The sequence below is a fragment of the Stenella coeruleoalba genome, assembly GCF_951394435.1.
Source record: "Stenella coeruleoalba genome assembly, chromosome: 7".
Classification (NCBI taxonomy): domain Eukaryota; kingdom Metazoa; phylum Chordata; class Mammalia; order Artiodactyla; family Delphinidae; genus Stenella; species Stenella coeruleoalba.
The window spans coordinates 18,992,451-19,014,095 of record NC_137153.1 but is presented as its reverse complement, the minus strand read 5'-3'; the positions used below and the strand labels follow the sequence as shown (position 1 = coordinate 19,014,095).

The 21,645-nt window shown below is 42.4% G+C and overlaps 1 protein-coding gene across 4 annotated transcripts in view; it reads right to left on the bottom strand.

Moving 5' to 3' along the window:
- Window positions 1–321: 321 nt before the first annotated feature.
- CCDC25 (coiled-coil domain containing 25) overlaps window positions 322–21,645 on the bottom strand; it is a 45,010-nt gene continuing 23,686 nt past the window's right edge. For 2 of the 4 annotated variants that reach the window (XM_079925621.1, XM_079925623.1), the window contains 4 exons: window positions 19,634–19,737; window positions 19,229–19,431; window positions 9,969–10,014; window positions 322–6,156 (listed from right to left, as the gene is read on the bottom strand). In XM_079925621.1, the coding sequence (XP_079781747.1) occupies window positions 6,127–6,156; window positions 9,969–10,014; window positions 19,229–19,431; window positions 19,634–19,737 (383 nt within the window). In that variant the 3' untranslated portion in view covers window positions 322–6,126. Of the gene's footprint in view, window positions 6,157–9,968; window positions 10,015–19,228; window positions 19,432–19,633; window positions 19,738–21,645 lie in introns of those variants that run through there. The other 2 variants (XM_079925622.1, XR_013828952.1) reach the window with 2 other exon arrangements.

The window sequence follows — 21,645 nt, the reverse complement described above, 5'->3', positions numbered from 1 at the left end:
CACCACTTGTCCTCTCGTTCCTCTCCACTTCTGAACTCCTGACCTTCCCCTAAGCCCCAGCGAGGGGTGACTCTGGGAAGGGGCTGGGCATTTTCTCTTGGATTAAATGCCCCACGAGGCAGAAGCATAGAGCAGTCCCCCCATACTCCCCCTTCGCTGAGCCGCTGGTACATCCGGGCTGAGAAGCAGGCCGAATCCCCGAGCTCAGCTGAGTCCAGATCTAGACATTCTGCCTTTAATAAAAAACTGGTACTACTGGTAGCCTCCAAGAAGGGGAACTGGGACCATTTATCACTCTACCCATATTTTCTTTTAAGTAGACTTTATTTTTTAGAGCAGTTTTAGGTTCACTGCAAAATTGAGTGGAAGGTACAGAGTTCCCACGTACCCCCTGCCCCCCTCACATGCACACAGCCTCCCCACCATCAACATCCCTCACGAACGGTATGTCCATTACGGCTGATGAACCTACATGACGCGTCATTATCACCCAGAGTCCACAGTTCGCAGTTGGGTTCACTAGGTGTTGGACATTCTATGAGTTTGGACAAACGTATAATGACGTGTATCCACCATCAGAGTATCATCCAGAGTAGTTTCACTGCCCTAGAATACCTGTGCCCTTTTCTACCTTTTAAATTCTGAATTTCTAATCACATAAAGGGAAATATTTTAAACATTCTTCCCAACTCAGAATCCCCAGAGATCCAGCGGAGTTCAGTGGTGCTTGGAGGGAGGAGTCGACATGCTGAAGTGAGGGAAGGTTTGTGTGTTTCCTTTATCCTCTTTAATCCCTGATATATGAGCAGTTGTCTGGACAGATGTGAGGGAGAAAGAGTCCTGGTAATCAGTGTATTGTCCTGTTCACGAAGGTCTTAACGACAATAAAGCCCTAATCGATCACTGGACTTAAACATGGCAGCGGAACGCTTTCCGCCACGGCAGGAGCAGGACCTCGAAGGGCCTCGCCGAGGGGCGGGAGGCGGGCAGGAACACGGGTTGCCCCCTCCCTCTTATTGAAAAAGGAAACATTTTCCAACCGTAGGCACTAGTACAGCTTTTCCTGTGACTAAATTTAAGCCTTGACTATTTCAGACCTTCCATCCTTTTCCTAAGACTCTTCTTAAAGCAATTCTAGTTTGGAAATAAGTTATGTAAGCCTCACTGGGTGCAGAGTACGTTAACCAAAGAACAAAAATTTCAGAGTTTTGAAGGGATTAATATAACGAAGCGAGGGGCTCCACAACTGAAGATAATTCTGGCAAGGCTGAGACGGATAAAAGGCCATTGCTCGAACTGTATTTTTCTCTTGACATTTCTCAGTCTGCAAATTTAACCTGTTGACCCTGAATCTGACTAAGAGCTAAAACGGTTCAAGTTCCACAGAACAGCCCTCAACACCTGGAAAATCCCATTCTCATAAGCATATCCCAGAAATCATAAGCAAATGTTGACCTTCTCTCTACAAGGCAAAGTGCTGAGGCAGAAACCAAAATGCCAGCAAGAACGCAGGCAGCCAAGCCTTCACCTAGGCAGGATGTGAAACGTCAGGCCACTCATCTTATATTTTTAATGCAGTGGTTACAGGATGGGGTTGATGTGGGATTGAAAAACAATACTGACTTTGGAGAATTCCTTTTTTTTTTTTTAGCCTTAAACACTGACACCCACTCACCAGGGTTGGGTACTAGCAAAAGCTACATGGGATTCTAGGGTGAGCGTTCACTTCCCCTGGCCTCTGTTCCTTGGCTGTCAACAAAAGCAGAAAACGCCTAGTCAGAGCCCACTGGCGCGTGCCAACACAGAGACCTGTTTCTTATTTCATCTGGCACAGTACAGAACTGCAGTCATAACCACTGAGGTGGAGAGCTTGGAGTTCCTCCAGTAATTGACACCATGAAATCGGCAAGACAAAACAAAGCAATCAGTTGTGAGAAAATGGAGGTATGTATATTCTAATGGTAAGCCATGGTTAACACGTGGCGTTAGATAGCTATTTGTATTTTCAGTGGACTCCTGAGTCCACCAAGAATATACACGGATCTCTACATTTTTCTATATGAAAAGTCTGGTTTCAACCTACATTCCCCAGATAGGTTGCTTTACTCAAAACCTTAAACCCCAGGATTCTAGTAGCTAAGGCAGTTAAAACCAAAAGGGCGCAGGTATTGCCTTGACTAGTGACAAACAGAACCCAGCATCCTCTAATAAACATTTAAGAAGTCAAACATGCTTTTTATAGCTGGGAGCAAAGCCTGACTGTTTCTGTGGCTCCTTCTATCCTGATACCTCCTGCCAACATACTGGGTAACATTAGAATAGGCACTGTCACAGAAGGGGTGACTCTATAAACAGAACGCTGGCCCAGAGATACGACATTCATCAGTGATAGCATTCCAGCAAGTCTACATGTTTTGCACCTCATTCCAGGGTCAGGGTCTCAGGCAGACCCCTAGGAACTCTAGGGGGGTGGGGAATGAGTCATAGACTTCAAATTCTAGGGCTCAAAGATCACGGCCCTCAGGCTCTGAGTTCTTCAGTTCTCTTCCTGGAATTCTTGGGCCATCTTCCCTTTACTGTAATTTGCTCTCTTCTTCCTGCTAAAGGGCAAAACTGACTGCTCAAAGGGCATCATCTCAGGTAGCCGAGAACCTCCTTCTTCCTACATGCCTAAAATAATTACACATCCCATCAGTGAGACTGCATCATGGAGGAGAAAAGTAAAAGTGAAATCCCCCCCACACACTTGGTTCTTCTCAAACTATCAGCTTGTATTCTAGTTTACATATCATTCATCCAGAACATGATAAAAACGTGGGTGGCATCATGCATGTCGTTTGTGAAATGATATAACGCACACGAGTCTCTTGCCCTGTGCTGGGCCCATGTGCACTTGGCAGAGAAGAGCTCTCACGAAGCCCAACTTGAACGTGAGCCTGCTGAAGCACCCGCCGTGCTGTCCTCATTTCCCAGCTGTCACACACTTGCTGGAGTTAGATGGGTCAAGATGGACATTTAGCTTGGAATTTAAGTTTCTGATTTTATACTTTTGAGTACAGCTGGATATTTTCACAGTCTACTTTAAAATCCAAAGGTTGCCCACTCAGCTTTACTATGATCATTCTGAGTATGGGATTTATTATTCACAATGCTGTACTTCAAATCAGAGAAAAGCGGCTTCAATACCACAGCTCGGGAAAAACTGGAAAGTGTTCCATTTCTCCATCCTGCTCAGTTTTTCCCATAACCTGTTCCAGCTTGGAAGACGAGAGTTTCCCGTCTCTGACGGACGCAAATGTGGGAAGAGGAGCTTTGCTCCTAAACAAGAGGCTAGAGCTGAACTCTCCTTCTCTAATCTTGCTGTATGTGTGGCTCTTACCTTCCTTCCCAAGTGGGGGAAACCATTGGCACTGAAGAGTTAAAAGGTTCACCAAAATCTGGGCTTCAGAAAGTGTTAAAAACAGCACAACAGGGCTTCCCCGGTGGCGCAGTGGTTGAGAGTCCGCCTGCCGATGCAGGGGACACGGGTTCGTGCCCTGGTCCGGGAAGATCCCACATGCCACGGAGCAGCTGGGCCCGTGAGCCATGGCCGCTGAGCCTGCGCGTCCGGAGCCTGTGCTCCGCAACGGGAGAGGCCACAACAGTGAGAGGGCCGCATACCGCAAAAAAAAAAAGACCCAAAAAACAAAAAACCCAGCACAACAAAGAGATACTGAAGGGGTTCAACTACAGCTTAGTGCCTACTTTGCTAAGGTCAAAACCTCCTATATTTTGGTAAACATCCTAGTCTGTTCCACCACAAGCTCTGTGACAAACTTCCCCTTGCCCAAAGATCATGACCCTAGGTCAACAAAGGTGGATAAGAAATAAATTCTCAAGCTACAGGAATACAACAGAGTTTGTGAAGTAAATTAAATGATAATGTGAACCTCACCTGCACGCAGATCAGAGTAGGGAAACTGAAGGCAGAGCTGGAAAGAGAAATCCTCTCTATGCATGATTTGATCAAGGACACAGCTCATAAAATTGCCAACAATTTGGAATTTTCCTACAGGAAGTTGAGGAAACATGCCAATAGCAAGAAGTGAGATGACTTCAGTGCCAAGTTTGACCGGTTGGCACTGAACCAATGTCCTCAAAAGAAAAGGACGAAGCTTCCTCTGGGACCACGGGAGCTGGGGAAAGAAAGCTACCCACCGCACAGAGGTGGGAGGAGACCACCACAGAGCAGCTAGAAAGGTTTGAGCGCCAGGGATTCAGAAGAGAGACCTTGACATTTGAAACCAGTGTCAGCTGAGAGTTAGGACATGTGTACGACGTGGACCCCAGGATCTCTCACACTAGAGTAAAAACAGATGTATTCTTCAAAAGCTCTCCCCGTATATGTTATCATGTGCGGTAGAGAGGAGTCCTTCTTAAGCAGCAGAGAGAGCTGAGGTGACAGCGGCGATGTTAGAAGCAAAGTCTCCCCATTCTAGACATTTGCAGCAGTTTGCCTACAGTAACCAGGCAGGAGGGCCACCTAATTAAAGAAGCACAGTTACTAATTTACACTCAATCCAGAGTGTGTCTGAGAAAGGTCATCCACTCTGACCCAGTGGGCATCTGGGGGAGAGACACATTTATCAGTGAGGCAGGAAGATTACCCCGTAGAACCTACCAGTTTAAGCCTATATAATAGATGAGGTTTTCACAGCCCGATCACCCTCAAAACTAGTTTGGGGAAGGAAATAACAAGCTAAGAATTTATATATCAGTATCCTCCCAAATAAAAAAACGAGTCTTTATTATTACATTTCCAACTCATAGAACTCCAGGCTGAATATGACTGGACATATATACACACACAATCACAAATTTCTGGAGTCATCTCCCACACCCCTTCTCACAATTTGGCCGAGTTATGTCTCAGGAAATCTTCCAGTTCAACCCCATACACCAGCTTGGGATAAACAGAAACCCTGAAGTCTTGTGGTTTTACCCGCCACTCCAAAGTGCTGTTACAGGTGGAATATCTGCTGGAGGAGGTATTTTTGCTGGGTTAGAATACAGCTGCAGACTCTGCGTGTGGTTAGAATGTGCGTCTGCATGCCTTCTGACCTGCAGGCTTTGTGCCTTCCCCTTTCATTGTCTTGTCCTATCTCTTGCCACATGGGTTGCCTTGCAGGCTGTAATAAAAATGTATCTTCTATTCAGAATCATCCTGGAGGGCAGGTGGTGCAGATGGGTAGGACGGCTACATATTAAGTTACTGAGTCTACAATTGAGAAATCTGCACTCTGGGGTTCTAACTCAAAATAAATATTATTTCAAGGTAAATAAACTACTTGGCTGGCTAGTGAAATGCTTAATTCTTTCTAAAACCATAACTGCCAAGTAGACTTGTGCTTTATGCTACATCCCAAGACAAAAATCAGGTAACCTACATCTTCAAAATGATCCACAGAGCATCCCTTCCTATTTCTCCCCTCACTGCTGAGAAATGCCTCTGGAGCCTGAAGTTTAATATACGCAGCTGGGGTTACTCGGTGCTCAGGTAAAAATCGCCAAAAGGCCCAACCTTGATTAACACCAACTATTTATTTAAGCCTGATGGTACCTGGATGGAGGCTCTCAATGGGAAAAGGAAGGATGTAGCACGTGGAAGCTTGGACGAGCTGAGGGCAGCTCTGCTAACAGACTCACAGGGCACAATGGGACATGACCATTGAAGCCAGCAACCTTCTGAAAACATCACTATCACCTTCAAAACCCATGCTTTTTTTTTTTCTAATCAGGAAATCGGGGGTGAGGGGAACATTCCAAGAACAAGGGCAGCCAACCTTCATGAGGTACCAGGACATGCTCTGGCAAAAATATTTTCACCTTCCTAAAGTTATATGCTGTCTTCAAGTCCAACTATATTGTGTACGTGTGTGTGTGTGTGTGTGTGTGTGTGTGTGTGTGTGTGTGTGTATGCTCCTTTTCTGAAAGCAGAAAAGGGAACAATTTTTTTTAACTCCGAAGTTGGTAATATTTGTAGAATATTATTTTGGTTGGTTGTTGTTTATGACTCAGAACACAGATGAAATCAAAACTTCTGCAACTGTCCCTAAATTCACATCTTTAAAAGGTCCTTTTCTCCATTCACATGAATTCATCTGAATCATTGCCGTCCTGTAGGAAACAAAACAGTGAAACCATAAAAGCCTTCGAAATAAATAACTTGATTAAAAAAATTTACAATTAGTATTAGGTAACAAGCCTCCTTATGCCGAACTGCAGAATTCAGAGTAAAAAGTAAAATAATTATATTCACTCATTTCTTCTCTATCTTTAACTGCTAGTTGTTTAGAATAGCTACATTAGCAGCTATATTCTCTAAGGTGTCATTACATGGCCTGGATTGCCCAGCAATAAGAGACCAATGATTCCCAAATTAAGAAGTAAGGCCCAATGACTTAGTATAAGATGTAACAAGAGTGACCGAAAGGAAACGTAACTCTTCCTTCAACAAATATACCATAAAATGAAACCAAACAAATACTGCCTCAATGTTTTAATGCCAACAAAGCTGCAAATATGCAAAAATATTTTTGACCTAAATTCCATTACTTTGAGCCTCAGGGTTATCACGTATCTGTTATTTCACAAGATGGCTTCTTTTCTTTTTTTTTTGCGGTACGCAGGCCTCTCACTGTTGTGGCCTCTCCCGTTGCGGAGCACAGGCTCCGGACGCGCAGGCTCAGCGGCTATGGCTCACGGGCCCAGCTACTCCGCGGCACGTGGGATCTTCCCGGACCGGGGCACGAACCCGTGTCCCCTGCATCGACAGGCGGACTCTCAACCACTGCGCTACCAGGGAAGCCCTTTTTTTTTTTTTTTTAAACTGAAAAAAGTCAGCAGGAAACTACAGGCTAGGTATCAAGTTAGCTGGCTTGCCAAGCTTTTGATGAAAAACATCTTACATGATGGTGGTATATAGTGTAAACAAGTCCTGAAGATCAAGTACAAAAGTAGAGCCCCAAACTCCTTTCTGGGCTACTGCACACGCTAAGAAAACTGCTCTGGATGCCAACATTCACTAATAATGTGACTTCCGGGACATTTGCTTGAAAATGTCATAACTTGAACACAACACTGTTTTGACTTCTCTCTCTTTCCCGCTGCTTTATACCTCACTTGTTAGAGAGGGAGAGGACTTACGCTTATAGGTATGCTATATGCTTTTCTCCTTAATAACTCGTATTAAAGATGGGCAGGGAAATAGGAGGAACAGGTGGAAAACAGTGATTTCTGTGAAGTCTGGTTTGATCTCTAGTTTCATTCAGCAGGCTTCTCTGTGCTTCTCTTCAATTAGCACAACGAACTGAGGCCACAGTAAAAATGCCTTGGATAATTGTACAAAAAGAAAACTAATGTTTGTAGTCTATCCACGCACCAGAACTCTGACTCCCTGAAAGTTCTAAACTGAAATAACAGCATTAGGGATGTTGAAAGAGTCAGCCTGCAACTTTGAAGGTCAGCTTTAGATGCCAAACACTGAGGATGTTTGTGTCCCCAAAACTCACTAAGATAATGTGGCTTGGGGCCAATCCAAGTAAATTACTCCCTATAAAGGCTGTGGGTTAGATCTGCAGAGTTGCCATGTGTCTGGGGATCTGTGTTTGGGATTAAAGTAACGTTTAAATATAAGCTGCGATCCAAGACTTGATTTGGACAATTTTTGTATTTTAGATTCCCTTTAAGAGTCAATATGTTTTTCAGCGTAGCAAAATAGGTTTCTTGTCATCCACTTAAAAAGTGATATGCAAATAAAATGTCAAAAGTAACTGCTGATGGTTCCTGATGCCTAATTTAGAAAGATTAGAAAGAAATTATAGATTGAAGAGAATTATTCTACATAGGAGAGCAAAAACTCAAAATTAAAACCAACCTCAGAGTGGAAGACTAATATTTTTCCTGATGAACTTATATAAGCTAAGTTAAAAATTAAGTCATATCTTATGTAAACACCAGCCTTTGACTGAAAATCAACTGATCATGAGGCCAAAGTGGATCAAAAAAAGGTCTGCGTCCCCTTAACAGAAGACAGTTACAAAGAGAATGAAAGCCCATCCTTTTGAAGTATGGGGAAAAGCTGTGTGAGTCCTACCACTGAGAGAGAGAGACAGAATGGAAACACCCAATGCAAAACTTCTCAGAAATTTGAACCCGATTCCAACCTGGGCCTCAGGAACAGAGGTAGCAGCAATGGGGGAGAGAGGAAAGGCAGAAGGGTTAATAATCCTTTGGTCTACAAATCTGACTTCCTAATTCTGGACCTTTTAACATCCGTAGCTATATTATGGTGGTGTTTGTATACATATGTATATTTGCGTGCGCACACGCGCGCATGTGTGTGTGTGTTTATTTCTTAATTCCAAAACAACATTCAAACTTTGAAAATCCATGATGAAAATGCCTAAGGTCATAACATAATATACGTGCCAGATTTCTGCTGAAAAGTTGTCTCTAAATAACAGGAAACTTCAATAGCAACAACAATCACAACAAAGACATTAGATTTGGGTTATGTTAAAGACTTCTGCTCAACTGTTAAACTGTTTTCTAAGAATAGTTTCCAGAAGGGATTAAATACGTCTCATCTTCTGATACTGATACTCTGTGTGTAAATAACAACTAAGGACTACAAGGATAAGAAATAGTAATGACCGTTTATATTGTCTAAGTCAAAGAAGAACTTTCACACACGTGACCTTGTTTAAATTTCAGAACAGCCTCAGGAAGTAATATGTCTCCTTTTATTGCTGATGAATACTCCTTCTGAGAGGTTAAGTAACTTTATTAGTCTTATCCAATTAGTAAATGACAGTTTAAGTGTCTAAACTTCAAATTCAAGGTTCTATTTAATTACATAATGCTACTCTGGAATTTTTCAGGAATAAATTATGAAGATACATCTCTGACTCATAAAGGAGACTCATAAATTTAGTTTTTCAAAGAGACAGGAATAAACATATTGTTCTTATCCATTTTTAGAAGGATATATAGCTATGAACAAGGTGTAAAATCCTATTAACAATTATAATTCATGCACTGAATATGGGGTTTGGCTAGGTAACCCTTAAGGGACCTTAAATTCTGTTATTTCCAAGCATCTAGAGCAGTTCTGTTTAACAGTATTTTTTGCTGTGACGGAAATGTTCTATTTCTATACTGTCGAATATCATAGCCACTAGCCACACATGGCTAGTGTGACTGAGAAACTGAATTTTTAAATTAAATCAAATTAAATGTAATTTAAATAGCCACATGCAATGAGTGCCCAGTGCACTGGACAACACAGATCTAAAGCATCATACATTATACTATAAACATTCAACATAGCAAATATATCCACCTAATTTCAATTTTCCGCAAAGACTGTTCAATAATAGCTAAATTGTACTATCTCTAGACACTTCAAAATAAATTTTGGGAAAGACACGTGGATCACCATTTCCCTTTATCGTAGGTCCTGAGGAACATGAAGACAACCAATACTGCTGTTTAGACTACAAATAAGATCTTTTGTTTCATTTAACTGAAGGTGATAATTTTGTCCTCGCTCAATTACAATATAGAATCTACGGTCACATTAACATAGAACAGTAATAGATAAAGGCACTTTTGCATGCCTGCAACTAGAAAAGAGGGGAATGGGGAATGGGAAAGTCCTATAAATACTAACAGACCTGCACTTCACAACAGACAAAGTGTAACAATCTCTTTCCACGAGGTGACCTACTTAAAAACAAACACAAGGCAAAGTCCACAGGGAAGGGGGGGCGGTCAATGTCTAATAGAATCCACCTGAGTGTATGACTGTTGCCAAACCACGTCAAGCCATCTGCAACATGTGAACCAACACCGGCCAGAAACTCGGTCATTAAAAACTTAGTGAATTATTTCAAGGCACAACATTAGAGCAAAGAACTTGAACATACCTGATTTGAAGACATATTCTCAACTTTCATTAGTGATGAATAGCTCCTAGAAGAAAAAACACATTTAAAGGTTATTTGGCTGCCAAGTAAGTATCTCATGAACCTTTACCAGGTATCTAGCAATGCTGAGGGCCTTTCGAAGAAAATATAATCCCTGCTGAGCTCAAGGAGATTGCAACATATAAAGGATAAATATCTATGACAATAAATAACATGTGCACTACACTTTATAGTTTACAAACACGCTTGCTCACTCATATCATGTCACTTCCACAATAACGGTGAGGTGGTGGCATTATTCAGATGAGGAACTTCATCTATAGCCAAGAGCAGACATGATTCAGACCTGAAGTACACTGTCCAGACTATAGATCTACAGGAATTCAAAAGAAGAAACACATTAGTGTGGAAAGGGCTGTCGGGGTACTCTTCTCAGATGACGTGTAACCCAAACTGAGCCTGACAAGTAGGGAGGATGACTGAGGAGGGCAGATGCAGAGATCGGCATGAGCAAAGGCAAAGAGATGGTACTTACAATGACATTTCAAACCAACTCAAGTGGAGTCTGAAAGCCAAGTAGCGGGAAATCAGGCCGGATGTGTGGGGCTGTTACCTTGTCCTAACTATGTGAGTCAAAGCAGTGCGATCAGCAGGAAGCCACAGTACATGATTGAGTAGACAGATGAGATTCGACAAGTATTTATTAAATATCCATGATGTATAAGACCCTGCGCTAAGCCTGGGGAGAAAATGGAATGGGAAGAAACGAGAAAATGATGAATAAGACAAAGCCTAACCCCAAAAAGCTTATCAGGAAAGGAAATAAGACCTATTCAGTAGTGGCTACATAAAAAGTTCTAGTAAAAATGCATAAAGAGACAAAGGAAAGTAAGACCACATAATACCAGTGTTTTAAAAAGTGTAATCCGGGGACTTCCCTGGTGGTGCAGTGGTTAAGACTCCGTGCTCCCTTGGGACTTCCCTGGTGGCGCAGCGGTTGAGGGTCTGCCTGGCGATGCGGGGGACGCGGGTTCGTGCCCCGGTCCGGGAGGATTCCGCATGCCGCGGAGCGGCTGGGCCCGTAAGCCATGGCCGCTGAGCCTGTGCTCCGCAACGGAGAGGCCACAGCGGTGAGAGGCCCGTGTGTCAGGAAAAAAAAAAAAAAAAGACTCCGTGCTCCCAAGGAAGGGGGCCTGGGTTCGACCCCTAGTTAAGGAACTAGATCCCACATGCATGCTGCAGCTAAGAGTTTGCATGCCACAACTAAGGAGCCGGCGAGCTACCACTGAGGAGCCTGCAAGCCACAACTAAGGAGCCGGAGAGCCACAACCAAGGAGCCTGTGAGCCGCAACTAAGGAGCCCATGTGCCACAACTAAGGAGCCCACCTACCACAACTAAGTAGTCTGCCTGCCACAACTAAGACCCAGTGCAACCAAACAAATATATTTTTAAAAAATAAATTTAAAAACATAATCTGTAGCAGAGACAAGAGAGGGAGAAGGGCAATTAAGGCAAGGAGACCAGTTAATGACAACGGTACTTACCATTTACCAAGGACCCTTTACTTGCTAGGACCTGTATTACGTGCTTCATAAATTACTGCTCATCCCCACAACCACCTCCTAAGGCAAGGGATAGCAGCAGGCCCACTGTACACGCAGGAGTTACGGAAGCTGTCCAAGGTGTCACAGCGAACAAGTGGGGAGGGAGGTTTTGAACCCAGATCTGACTCCCAAGTTTATAGTCAGGCCATCGTGCTCCAGTCCACCGCAATATCCCACCTTGAGGGCATGAACGCAAGGGGTTAACGGCTGTGCCGGTAAGAAGGGATAAATCTGAGAGGAATCAAAGATGACACCAAGGTTTCTAGCCTGAGTGATCTGAAGGAAATAATGTTACAACTGAGAGAAATGGGAAAATGTTGCAAAGAAGATGTTCTTGGTTTAGGACAATGTCACACTTGAAGTGATGGTGGGACAACCAAGTAAATATGAACTGTAGAAACTGGAAACTGAGGACCGGAGGGAAGGAGACTTGTCACGGACAGAGACAATGAGCTGGGAGACACCCAGAGAGAGATAGTAATGATGCTTGTAAGAGTCAGTGATATCAATAAGATATAAATGGACAGATAAGATCAATAAGTTGCATGAGCAGAAAGAGAAAGCCATGTTGATAAAAAAGTAGTTAAGAGCAGAGAACCTCACTTCCAACTTTATTTTAAAATCACCTGTGAAGATTAAAATATCTTCAAGCGCCCAGCTGTGGGCATCTACGAGCCAGGTTCAGGAACCACAGGGTCCGAATTTCCACTCGTATGAAAGCAACACACAAATTACCCTTCTTTAGGCCACATACCTCCTCTGCGCTCCAACCCATTAATCCAACTGCCTGCCTGACTTTTTCGGGGGATGCCTCAAAGACACTTTCAGATTCCTATGTCCATACCCAACTCATGGTCTTCCCTCCAACCAAAAACAGTTTGGTTCCTTTCCAGCATTTCCTAGCTCAAAGAATAGCACCACTATCCATTCCATTTCACAAGCCAGAATCCCCGCAGTCATTCTTTTCCCTGCCCCTCCTCTGAATCCAATCTATTTTCAAATCCTCGTCCAGTTTTGAAAACTATTTCTCATTGGTCCAGTTCTCTCTGCCTCCACATCACCACCACAGCCCAAGCGACTAACTCTGTCATGTGGACAGCTACTGGCCTAGCCACTCCCCTACCTGGCACCCTTTCCAATCAGGTCAGTCACATGACCTTTCCAAAACACAAACCTCATCACACTACCCCTGACTTAACACTCTCCAGTGACCTCATAAAACCCTCAGCCTGAAGACAAACATGACCAACAAGGCCCTGCTGGACTAGCCCTTGATCCCTGGGCTCCCTCTGCTCCAGACGTTTGGGTCGGCTTTTAGTCCTGTGATGTGGTCTTTGCACACACGGTTCCTTCTGCTTCCGGTACTCTTTCCACTGCCCCTGCCCTTTTAACTAGCAAAATAGTTTGGATCTTAGCTCAAGCATCACTGTACCAAGGGAAGCTAATTTCAGTTACTCATTCACCTGTAATGTACTGACGAGTCACTCACTGCATGTGCAAAGCACAGGGTCGCATTCAAGGAGATACAGGAATGCAGAAGTGCTGCTTTGAGGGAGCTTATGATTAAAACAAAGACCTGTGGCACAACACAGCATTATTTATGGAAGGCAGCAGCAGTAGTGTGTGAGAGAGAAACAACAGGAGGTACAGTGAAAGCAGCCACTTCTACACCTGACCATACCATCCTTTCGATCACTGGTCTCACCATTACCTCCTTGACACGTCGCCAATAAACCCTTCCGACAAGTTTTCTCCTTCCTAATATCCCAGGAAACCTACAGTCGTTCCTTAGCACTTACAGCATGAAATTCTGGACTAAACAAAACCTTTTAAGTCACTCTCCAATGTACCTAGTTTTTCATTCTTTTATTTGCCTTTGAATCACCTTGACTCAGGTCTTGCCAACCTGGGCATTCTTTGCCTCACAGGCAGCAAGCTACAGTAGAAGTGTGGACTTCAGAATTACAGACTTGAGTTTGAATTCCTGCTTTGCCACTGATCAGCTATAAACTTTCACACGTTAACCTCCTTGCTAAAGTAATCTCTGCCCCCAAATCAAGTTCATGCCAATTCTCAGACTGACGACATGCTTACCTGTGACTTGCCATCTTACCTGGGTCTTGTACTTTCCTGACTTCAATCACCTGAACCTCAGGTTCCAATTCTGATCTCTGAGACTCCCAAATTTAAATATCCCCATCTCAGGTAAACTCAGGCCCCACCCTTGGTCTTTTCTGATCTGGTATTGACTTGCTTGTTTCTTCCGGTTTCAATGTTCAGATGGTGAGCTTCATTTTGATGTTAATAGATGTTTGTTACAGTATGACAAAAGCCAAGTAAGTGAACACAAGATTATACCCTGAGAAAAGCATAATTTGAAAAGAGACATGTACCACAATGTTCACTGCAGCACTATTTACAATAGCCAGGACATGGAAGCAACCTAAGTGTCCATCAACAGATGAATGGATAAAGAAGATGTGGCACATATATACAATGGAATATTACTCAGCCATAAAAAGAAACGAAACTGAGTTATTTGTAGTGAGGTGGACGGGCCCAGAGTCGGTCATATAGAGTGAATTAAGTCAGAAAAAGAAAAACAAATACCGTATGCTAGCACATATATACGGAATATTAAAAAAAATGGTACTGATGAACCTAGTGGCAGGGCAGGAATAAAGATGCAGACGTAGAGAATGGACTTGAGGATATGGGGGCAGGGGGCAGGGGGGAAGGGGAAGCTGGGACAAAGTGAGAGAGTGGCATGGACATATATACACTACCAAATGTAAAACAGATAGCTAGTGGGAAGCAGATGCATAGCACAGGGAGATCAGCTTGGTGCTTTGCAACGACTTAAGAGGGGTGGGATAGGGAGGGTGGGAGTGAGGCGCAAGAGGGAGGGGATATGGGGATATATGTACACATATAGCTGACTCACTTTGTTGTACAACAGAAACCAGCCCAGCATTGTGAAGCAATTTTACTCCAATAAAGATGTATTAAAAATAAATAAATAAACACAGCAGGTAAGCAGTCTGTAACCATGAATCCAACTACTGAGATGAAACTGACTACGACACATTGGAGGGAGCCACGGACACTCTTCCACAGAATCTGTGGTGTCCCCTGGGAGACTCACAGGTACCTGCCTGAAGGACCTCTCCAAAAACTACATGGAAACTGAGTAGAAGCTGTTCTGCTTCTCTAACTTTCCAGGCAAGGTCACTTCTAAGGCTCTGACTACTGTCAAAACCTATGTAGACTCTCTTTTGCTACATCCTCTTACTCTATGTATGGCTTACAGTGTAGCAGGTACGGAAAGAACATGCCATGTGAGGCTTCCTCCCTACACCTAACCCTATACAAAGATTCTCTAAACTAAAATCCCACGAGATACTAGGCTGACAGGGCAAGTGTGAGCTAAAAAGCTGTCTAAAGAGCTAACGAACAAGATGGGTAAGTGAGAATTAATATGTGAAGCCTAAATAAGGGGAACTTTTCATTATTGTGTGAATGAATAAAATGGTTAATAGAAGATGTTAATATACTGCTATCATTTAGCCTCCACACTTTGGCATCCTCCCAAACAATCTAAATATTTCTTCAAAAAACTACCTAAAAGGATGATCTTTATGTAGACCTATCTACATTATCAGATCACTGGAATTTCTGCACACCGAGGACAAGGGTAAAGTACTCATTTGCAAGAACAAGATGGAGTTCTGTCTCCAGGGGCTGCTGCTCGTTTCATCTGAGAAGGAAGTTGGTGCCTTCTGTGTTGTGGGCTTTCTTCTGTTCTGATCCCGAGGCTAATGGATATACTCCTGACTAGAGTTCAGAGAACCTGGACTATACAATGACAATTCCATCCATTTTTTTTCTCCTGGTAGAAATTAGAAATGAAAAGCTTACTGCCATTCCTGTTCAGAAAGTTGAAAAAAGGAGTCTAGAGTCTAAATAATGGCTTTAGAATTGGAAAGAAGTTGGATATCTTCTGGGTGTGAGGCTGTTAAGGATTTCTTCCCTGAAATCATCTGGAAGCACTGGGGATACTGTCCAGGATGAGACTATCTTCTCAGTTTGTCTGTAGAATCCCCTGAAGACTCAGAAGTCAATTTTCTTCAGCTATCACAGCAACTAAATTGGACATTCCTTACCAGATGGTCCAAACAAAAGAATCAACTGTTGGTGAAATTTAATGGTATTTTCCTTGTCAGAAAGGCAAGTGAAAGACTTCAGAATGAGAAGATTTTGTAGGCATAGCCTTTGATCTCTCGGGTGGAAGAGTCAAAGACAGAAATTAAAATGATGCTAGCACTGCAAGTGTATAAAAACAGGTTATAGAACAAGTCCGAAGCTTAGAGCTTTTTGCTGGAGTTTCACAGAAGCTGCGGAATGGACTGAACAGAGGGCAGAAGAGAGTGGTAACAGTGTGTGTGAGCTTGAGAATCAGACCGAGACAAGCTACGTGCCTCTGAGTGAGTTACTTAACTGCTCCTCAGTCTGTTTCCTCTTCTACAAAAGGCAGATGATCAAAACATTTGCCTCACATGGCTACTGTTAGGATTAAATGAGATAATGCAGTAAAGCACAATACAGTGTTGGGCAGATGACAAGTGTCCAAAAATGTTAGCTAATCTTTCTTATTGAATGTTATAAGTAGGGACTTCCCTGGTGGTCCAGTGGGGAAGACACTGCACTTCCAGTGCAGGGGGCCTGGGTTGGATCCCTGGTCTGGGAACTAGATCCCACATGCATGCCACAGCTAAGAGCCCACACGCTGCAACAAAGATCCCGAGGGCCACAACTAAGATCCGACGCAGCCAAATAAATAAATATTAAAAAAAATATAAAGACCTTACAAGTCTAAAAAAAATGTTGTAAATAAATTAAGTGACATTATATTTCTAACATATAATATTATGTCTCTAAACAACATTACGGTAGAGTTTTAAGAGGCACAAAAAGGCATGTTTTCAATTTTTTCTCCACTCCGCACTAAAAGCAAAAAGAATAAACTAGTCTAAATCCTGTATCACTCAAAATTCCACACATTTTTCAAAACTAATGGTATTGGTAATTTGTCTTTCACTCACAACACAAAATGGACTCACAATTCTACGTCAAATTGAACGTTTAAATCTCTGCATCAGTCTGTCTCATGCTGGCAGCTTATAACTTGGGGTAACACTTCCGGAGTTCTCCATTTGAATATTGTATTGTAAATGCAGTCACTCACCCTGTTTTAGCAGAACCCCCAACAGGGACGCGTGCATATGGATAACGAATAAATACCAGTGCTTGATCATAAAACCTCCACTCTGGCCCAATGATCTTTCTAATAATCCAGGGTATTCCAAGGAAACTAGGTCAGGACAGGGCAAGACAGCTCATATTGATCCTATGCCCTTCCCAAAGGAATCAATAACTTTTTTTTTTTTGGTATACTTATCACAAATGCAATCTATGGAAAATAGTGGGAAAAAATCTAGGAATTCTGTGACTAGAAGTGGCAGGATTAATTTCCTTCTTTCTCAAAGAAAAACTGAGGCCCCTTCAGGTATAGTACTATGCATCTACGGAGAGTCAGTATAGTAGGCAGAATAATGATCTTACTCAAATGTCTACATCCTAATCTCCAGAACCTGCGAATATGTTACCTCACATGGCAGAAGGGACTTTAATTAAAGATCTTAGATGGGAAGGGGTGGGATAGGGAGGGTGGGAGGGAGGGAGACGCAAGAGGGAAGAGATATGGGGATATATGTATATGTATAGCTGATTCACTTTGTTATAAAGCAGAAACTAACACTATTGTAAAGCAATTATACTCCAATAAAGATGTTAAAAAAAACCCAAAAAAACATAAAACTATACAAAAACAAAGCTCATACGTATCTTCTTTAGACTTCACCCTATGGAAATTTAGAGTTGTAATAAAGAGAAGACTATAAATTGTCATGAAGACTGCTTGACACAGTGAGAATGGAGCTGATAACTTGGCACTCTGAAAAGGCATGGAACCTGTCTTGGTGAATAATACTGAGGAATGGAAAAAGAGAGTGGATAAGGTAAGATGATGAAAGTACAATGGTTCATTGTGTAATACAAGCAGGAAGAGAAAAGTAGTTCAGCTCTAGAAGTTCTTGTGAACCTGAGAGCATTGAGATAAATGACATTTGCAAGGACTTCTGGGAAGATGCTGAAATGAAAGTGCCCGGAATGCTGTCCAGCTACTACTCAGCACTATTTTTCTAAAAACCAATAGATTCCAGAATTCATTCCCTTTCTGTTAATAGAGTTCCTGTGATTTCTCTCCATTTGTGTCCAATTCACTTATTTAAATTTAATTTAAAAGAGGTTTGATGTTCAATTTACAAAACTGAATAAATTTTATCATTTTAAAATAAAATTAAAATTAAAAAAGATCTTAGATGGGGAGATTATCACGCAGTATCTGGGTGGGCCCAACGTCATCACATTGGTCCTTAGAAGCAGAGAAGGCTGTGGTCAGAGAGGGGGCCGTGACTATGAAGGGGCAGAGAGATGCACTGTTGCTGGCCTTGAAGAGGAAGGAGTCACAAGCCAGGGAGTGTGGGTGGCCTCTAGGAGCTGGAAGGTAAGCAGATTTTCTCTTAGAGCTCCAGAAAGAAACACAGCCCCGCAGACACCTTGATTCTAGCTCAGTGAGAACTATTTTGAACTTCTAACATGAAGAACTGTAAGATGATAAATCTATGTCATTTTAAGCCACTAAATTTGTGGTAATTTGTTATAGTAACAATAGAAAACTAATACAATCAGTATTTTCATGGCCTTATACACTAGAATTTCAGGATCCAAGATGTGTTTTAACTACTATTTATTGTTTAAAAATGCTGTGTTTTGGAGCAGGCCTCTCCACATTAATTACTTTAAACTTTCGAAATCTATAAAAGAGAGGTTTTAAAAACAGCTTTTAAGAGTTACTAACACTGGCCTTTAGAGCTGAGACATTTTCATTCAAATACCATAGCTAATGTAAAACACTCAATATAGTATCTCTTCTTTACCTGAAGATGTTTACAAACCAAACTAAGATTAAAATTAGTTATTTTATTTTGTACACTCTCATATCCTGCCCCTATAAAAGGGCAATTCATTTGACCAACACATTAGCATAAATGCCTTATTCTAACTCATTCAAGGCTTGGAGCTCGTTATATGTCCCTTCATCTACCAGAATACCAGAATACACTTGTCCCTCGGAATCCATGGGGGATTGGTTCCAGGACCCCCCTCAGATACCAAAACCTGCGGATGCTCAAGTCCCTTATAAAAATGGCATAGTATTTGCATATAACCTACATACATCCTCCCATATACTTTAAATCATCTGTAGATTACTTATAATATCTGACACACTGTAAATGCTGTGTAAATAGTCATAAAGGTAAATGCTATGTCAACAGTTGCCAGCACAAGGGAAATTCAAGTGTTGCTTTTTGGAACTTTCTGGAATTTTTTCCACCCCCAAACATTTTTGAACCATGGTTGACTGGATCCGTGGATACACAGGGCCAACTGTACCATTCTTAAGGGTTAATCCCTAATTAAATCAGCAGTGCAGACTCTCCAAGGTCAACGTCAGTACCTTAACTCCAACATACCTAAGTTCGTCCATCTCCCTCTTCTTTTTCATCTCTTCCTTTTCTTTCCTTTTCATTTCCTGAATCTGGGCTTTCTTCTCATTCCTCTCTTCGCGGTCTCTGCATTCTTTCTCTGCCTCTAGGTCTGGGAACCGCTCCATTTTGGTCTTTTCCAATCGGTTCAGGATCTCATTCACTTTCTTCTCTACTGTCACAATTTTCACCTTGAGGGAGATGGAGAGAAAAAAAAATACTGAATCTTTATGTTTTTTTTCTTCCCCCCAGAATAGGGCAGGGCTTTCCAGCAGCTTAGCAACCCAGCTTGATTCCCTTTAGGAAAGAGACATCGCGCTGAGTCCTCAACAGCAGAGACAGACACCCACTCAGCGCCAGGGCACTGCCACCTCCGGTGATGTTCACACTTACGTCCTTCTGCCTGTGAAAGCCTATCTGTCCCACATCCATGTCGGCCGTTTTCTTCAGGTTAGACCACGGGGTATAAACCACATTGACGTTGTTCATCTTGCAGCCTGCCAAGAGAGACTGTCTTCAACATGTGGGGAGGAGGACGCTGAGCAATGCATCCCCTCACCCACAGTTGTCACCATAATCCAACAAAGGAAAAGGCTGAGAATGAACAAGCCACCAAGTGTTTGAAACCACAAAATACTTTTCTTTTAAAAAAGAAGCCACCCACAAAGGCAAATGGGAAAGCCGACCAGCAATTCAAGCTAAAGTATTCTGATGAAAAGCAGGGTCAAGAGATCAGCTTCAGGGATCTTTGAGACTCTCTAAAATTGAATGCAAATTTTATTGTATGTGTTTTTAAACAGAAAAGGACCAAACAGGTTTCCTCAGATTCTCAAAGGAGCCCTTGATGTAACAAAGGGTAAGCAGCAAGATAAAGTGATTCAAGACACCGGCTTCTACCCTGCACTACCACAAACCAGCTGTGTCGCTTTGGGAAAATCCCCATGGCTCCTGGCGTCTCATCTGAAACATGAGGAAACTGGACTAGTTTAGTAGAGCTTTTTGGTTTTTGTTTCTTTAGCTGTGGAACCTCTTTTACCAAAGAAAACATAACAAAGTAATCAAAGCAGAGATGCTCTGGAGGAAAGGGGTGCCAGGTATCCTGCTCACCCCTCCTCCTCTCCCCTCACCACCCCCACTTCGTGTTTCCCCTCCACCCCTGACAGCCTCCCAGGCGGCTCTGAGAATCACAGTTTAATCACTGGTCCAGTGCTCTCTAAGGCCCTTCTAAATTAGATGGCAATACATTTCAATGGTTATTAAGTGACCATGTACACTGGGGAAATCTGGTGAACACGACCTTACCTAAGCGATCAGTTAACATCGCCAAAACTGAGGCAAACTGGCAGCATGTGCCTCCTGACTGTAATGCACAAGACTTCACTTACATAGTATTCCTGCCACAAAATGCGTAATGTGGTCCTACTGAACAGGAAGCATCAGACCAAGCCAAAGCGGTCTCCACTCTAAAAGTGTCAACGTCTTGAAAGACAAAGAAGTGTCCAGATTAAAGGAGACCAGCGATACATGACAAGTGAATAGAACGTATGATCCTGGATCAAAAAAAAAAAAAAATGCTATAAAGTGACGGTAGTGGGACAACTGAAAAAACTTACATATGGACTCTGTATAACAGTATTCTACCGATGTTAAATTTCCTGAATTTGATCACTGTAATGCAGTTGCTTACGACAGTGTACTTCTTAGGACATGCTGAACGGTCATGACGCCTGTGATTTTCTTTCAAATGGTTCAGCTAAAAACACATTGCGTGAATTACAGGGAGAAGGCAAACAAATACGGAAAAACTGTTGATTCTAAATTTTCTTTCAACTTTTCTGTAGGCTTGAAATTTTTTTCAAAATTAAGTAAAAAAAAAAAAAAATCTCCATGTGCAAGGCACTGTGGGAGATACAAACACGGATCAGATGATGGATCCTGCCTTTGAAGGTTAAAGGAAGGCAGATAAGTACATAAATAATTTCAATGAAAATTAGAAGTTATCAAGTGATATTGGAAAGATACAGGTAAAGAGTTAAGGGAGTTCAGAGAGGGCAGTGGTCACTCAAAGCTGGAGGAAGGAAAAGGCTCCGTGGGAGAGGTTAAGTTCCTTAATTCTTAATTTCTTAAATTCAGCTTCCTCATCTATAACATGAAAGTAATATCTTACTTCAGTAGAGTTGATAAATGAACAATTTGTAATGTTCTTGGCACAGTGCCAGGCATGTAACTAACATTCAATGCTAGCTGTTATTACTATTACTATAACTACAGTGTAGCCCTTGAACCTTAGCTCGAATCTAGACATGTGATGACTGAGCAGGAGTGTAACACTGAGGGCAGAGGGAACAATACAAGCAAAGGCACAAAGCAGGAAACCAGCAAATATCTGCTTTGGCTGGAGTATG